Source organism: Lipotes vexillifer, unplaced genomic scaffold (genome assembly GCF_000442215.2).
Source record: "Lipotes vexillifer unplaced genomic scaffold, Lipotes_vexillifer_v1.1 scaffold669, whole genome shotgun sequence".
Lineage (NCBI taxonomy): Eukaryota > Metazoa > Chordata > Mammalia > Artiodactyla > Lipotidae > Lipotes > Lipotes vexillifer.
Window position 1 is genome coordinate 510,755 of NW_006795513.1, and position 4,523 is coordinate 515,277.

Here is a 4,523-nt window from a genome sequence, read left to right on the forward strand (position 1 = left end):
AACCCAGTCCTTATTTTTTCTTCTATCCCTGTCTGCTCATGTGTTTCTGTCACCTCCATTTTACTTTTGCTGTGATTTTAAAAGTCAGACATATTGGCTCCCGGTTTCTAGAACATCATGCCTGATCCAATGGCATTTACTGTCTATCAGAAATGGGGTAATGATGTGGGGTAATAAAAGTATTCTAATAAAAATATGACTTTTCTAAGATCTGTTGCTGTTTTCCTGTTGAAAATCAGCAGGTAAAATACACATTGATATTAAATGTGAGAATTTTGACTGTTACTCCTTAGTGTGATAATAGTTCTACCAGATAAGTTTTTTTATGGTTTTTTTTTTTTTTTAGTCTTTTAGTCAAGATGAGTGATAAGCCAGACTTGTCTGAAGTGGAGAAGTTTGACAAGTCAAAACTGAAGAAAACTAACACTAAAGAAAAAAACACTCTTCCCTCAAAGGAAAGTAAGTCATGGGGACTTTCTGAGACAAACAATGGTGAAAATTAATAGGTTCAGTAAATAAATTCTTCTAGTAAATTTTACCACAAAGGAAGCAATAACCAGAGTACAAATTATTTAATGTATAACATTAAAAAATATCAAATAATTGCCTTTACTTTGCTTATATAAGTAGTTCTCACAAAATAGGCCCCAGTAGTAATGAAGGAATTTTAAAAAGCTGATTTTTGGTGGAAAACTACTAAAACCCACATTGAAACCAATCTTGGAATATTGGACATAGCATTAGAAACATCTTAGTTTTGTCCGATTTTTGTTATTTGGCATTTTTTTGCATCTAGCTATTTGGGTCTTTGATCTCATCCCTAATGAGCCATGCAAACTGTGGTTTTGGCCTTCTCTACCTGATGACAAGATGAGGTGAGCTAATTAGTTTACTTATAGGGTATACTCAAGTCTCCCAGGGATCAAGGGATCAATTTTGCCCTCCCCGCTTACAGCCTGCAGGAGAAACCCCAAGCCAAGGGAAACGTTTTGTCATGTAGCATTATTTGAAAGTTCCAAAGTTAGTCAAAATTGTCTGAAATGGCATAACTTCCTAATTGTATAGTGATAGATAAATCTGAAGAAAGTGCTTCACTTGCCCCCCAGTCTCAGAGTGATCCATGGTCAAAATGGCAACAGCATAAATCTACCTCTCAAATGGGGAAAAAGAAACGCACAGTTGAGTCTAACAAATGTTCAGCTCATTAATTTGCACACACACATACCTGACTAAGGATTTGTGTGTAGTGCCTTGGCATTCTAAATTTAAAGAAGGTATGGCAGCCTCCAATGACTTGGCAAAGAATTCTTTTGGAAGAAACTGAACTTAATCTTAGATAAATACCCTCTTAATGATTTCTTTGTGTTTATTTTTTCCCCAGCTATCCAGCAGGAGAAAGAGTGCGGTCAAACATCGTAAAATGGGGATCTCCTTGCAAGAGCAAATTTCAACATTGTTTGAGTGTCTTGTTTTTGGTAAAACTTTGTAGAGATTTTAGGCATCTTCTGATGTCTTCTCACCCATAATCCCTGGCTAAGAAGTCAGGGGTAGCCTACATTCCCTGACATTCATTTTAAAACTTCCATTGGTGCATACATTCCAGTTGGCAGATGCTGTCAATAATCTAACCGTTGATGACCTTTGTGCTTGTAGTCTTTGCACCCCCTACCGGATAAGCCACTTTTAACTTTCTACAATGGTTCCCTCTATTGCTTTATAATCTTCATGAAGTTGCATGCTTTTGCATCTTCTCACAGTTTATTTTCATTTGTAATGGAGCAGTAAAATAATAAATATAATCAGTATGTTTATAATAGGCTCCTGTGGTTCATTCCTGGTGGTCTTCTAAGGAATGAAAGTACAGAAGGGTACTTTTCAGCCAAAAAAATGGGTGCAGGAAAGCTGCTTCAGCATATTTGGCACATGGGAAAGGGCCTCCTCTGTCTGATCGGGACAGAGGAGGGCCTTTGGGGATTGTGTGGCTGAACCATACTGACTCCATTTTGTCAGCTCCATCTTAGTCCAAACAGTCCTAACTCCTCCCCTTTCCACGTGACTGAGCTTTAGCCTAATTTACAAGGAGTGAGTCCAAGCCAGATGAGTTCCCTATCAACTTTAACCCTTGCCTTCATCTGATATGAAACCTGGAAGAGTGCCTTTTGCTGACATAGATGGTTAATGGTCATGAGACCCCTGGGGAGAGGAAAAAACTCCTATTCCAGTTGGTGCAGATATGCTTCTCTCTTGGTAGTCAGATTCTACTTTTAGTTTTGGCCCCTTTAAATTCCCCTGTACCCTTTTTGGCAGTGCAGTGTGCAGTGCAGCTGTGAATGCCTCTGGATTATCTGTCTGCCTTATCTATCATGCCTGTATGTAAGTTACCCACAGGAAACTTCATAATTGCACTTTATGGAGCTGCTCGCTTCATTTTTCAGTCTCAAAGTTCCTTCTCAGTTTGCAGGATATTATTCAGTATGTCTGCCTCCCAACAGGGATGCTAAGTGCTTTTTCCTTAGAGTTGGAATCATAGAGATAGAGAACCTTGGGAGAAGAAGTCACGTGGACTAACTCTGTTATCTCAGAGATGAGGAAATTAAAACACAGGGTCTGATTTAATCTTCTAAGGTGTATAAGGGCTGGAATTTTAGCTGGACTCTTCTTGCTTTTTGGAAAGTGCTTTTCAACTAAAGTTAGGGGACACCCAAGGTTGGGGTTGGATGGGGAATGGGGCAAGAGATAATTGCTAACCCATACTGTGCTAAGCACATCACATCTTCTATCGAGCATAAACTCAGACATCTAATAACCTCTAATGACCTACAGTACTGAACCTCTGGTTTCATTCTTGTCCTGAACAGAATTCACTGTCTTATGAACCAATTATTTTTGGTGTTTGTGGTGAGCATAAGTGCTATGGACTGAATTGTCTCCCCTTCAAAAAATTTCATATGCTGAAGCCCTAACCCCAAATGTGACTGGATCTGGAGATAGTGTATTTAGGTAATTAAGGTTAATTGAGACCATAAGGGTGGGGCCATAATCTGATAGTACTGTGGCCATAAAACAAGAGGAAGAGACACCACATCACTCTCTCCCCAACATGTGAGGACCCAACAAGAAGGTGTCTACTTGCAAGCCAGGAAGAGAGTTTTCACCAGAAAATGACCCTGCTGGATCTTGATTTTGGGACTTCTATCCTCCAGAACTGTGAGAAAATTAATTTCTGTTGTTTAATCCACCTGGTCTACAGTATTTTGTTATGGCAAGCCTAGCTGGCTAATATAATAAGGAATACATATAACTAGACTGCCTTAAAACAAGACTTTTTTCACTTGAAATTTATAAGAACCAATCACCTGTAATCCCACCAATTACACGTTAACCTTTGAGTGTATAACCATCCTGACTGTGGTCTATTAATATTCATATATTTTCTGACTAAAAGGGATTATGCTGTCCATACCTATTTGCAATCTCAAGTATTATCTTACCACTCCCTTCTAAGAGCTGACATTCTTGAATAATCACTGGGTTTACAGGAGGTGAAAACTATGGTCTCTGCAATAGCATAAACTTCCCTAAGCAAAACCGGGGGTGGGGGGTCACCTCTGCTCAAATGTCAGTGAGGTGACACCATCACAGGGCTTAGAGTAGCCAGAGGATTTGAGAGTGTGAAGTAACCATGTTGGTCACCAATACCTTACCTCTTGCCTGAAATAATTATCCAATAGAGTTACTCAGCCCCTTGCTGCAACAGGCTGCTTACACTGTGCCCAAACCTGCCTCCATGTAATTTCTATCCAATAGTCCTAGGACTGTACTAGAGTCCCACACCACGTAGTTAATCCCTGCTCCTATAGTTGAAATCAGCTGTTGTGTGCCTGTCTTCTCCTGATGATACCTCCCGGATCCTTTGGATCCAAATTACATGATGAGGAAACATCCTGGTTGCTGACACGCTCAAATTTGCTCATGATCAGATATCTTTGTATCCTGATTCTGTCATCCCACACATTTGCTCTCCTTTCAACATTGCCATTTGCAAACTTCAGAAAGATACTCTACATCCATGATGGATTCAGCAACCTCTGTATTTGCACAGTAATCCACCACAAGATTGGATTTTAGTGGGGCTAAAGGAAAGAATGATTGTTGTCAGGTGAGCTGGGGTTGGATAATAACTCCCATTGTTCAGTTGCATCAGGTTGCAACTGGTAATCATCCTATTTATTGACATATTGATTCCATCCTGAGCAGTGTTAAGTATTAAACTTAGTGGGAACATATGAGACGTACATGGTGGCAGGTGAAAGACCAGTAGCTGGTAAGTGAGTACTCATACATATATGAGATAGGAAAAACAATTGCTCACATAGAGTAGTTTTACTCAGCATTTCTTAAATATATGTGGGGTTACTTTTCTAGCCTGTCTAACCAGATAAATACTTTTTCTCCAATAGCCATTAGCAGGGATTGAGATTTAGGGCCCTGAGCAAACCACAGTCAAAAAAAATACCACACCA

At 39.6% G+C, this 4,523-nt stretch overlaps 1 protein-coding gene across 1 annotated transcript; it reads left to right on the forward strand.

The window, feature by feature from the left end:
* Window positions 1-359: 359 nt before the first annotated feature.
* On the forward strand, window positions 360-1,419 carry LOC103090189 (thymosin beta-15A). The gene is made up of 2 exons (XM_007467814.1): window positions 360-459; window positions 1,382-1,419. The coding sequence occupies exons 1-2, from the start codon at window positions 360-362 to the stop codon at window positions 1,417-1,419; spliced, it is 138 nt and encodes a 45-aa protein (XP_007467876.1).
* Window positions 1,420-4,523: the final 3,104 nt, after the last annotated feature.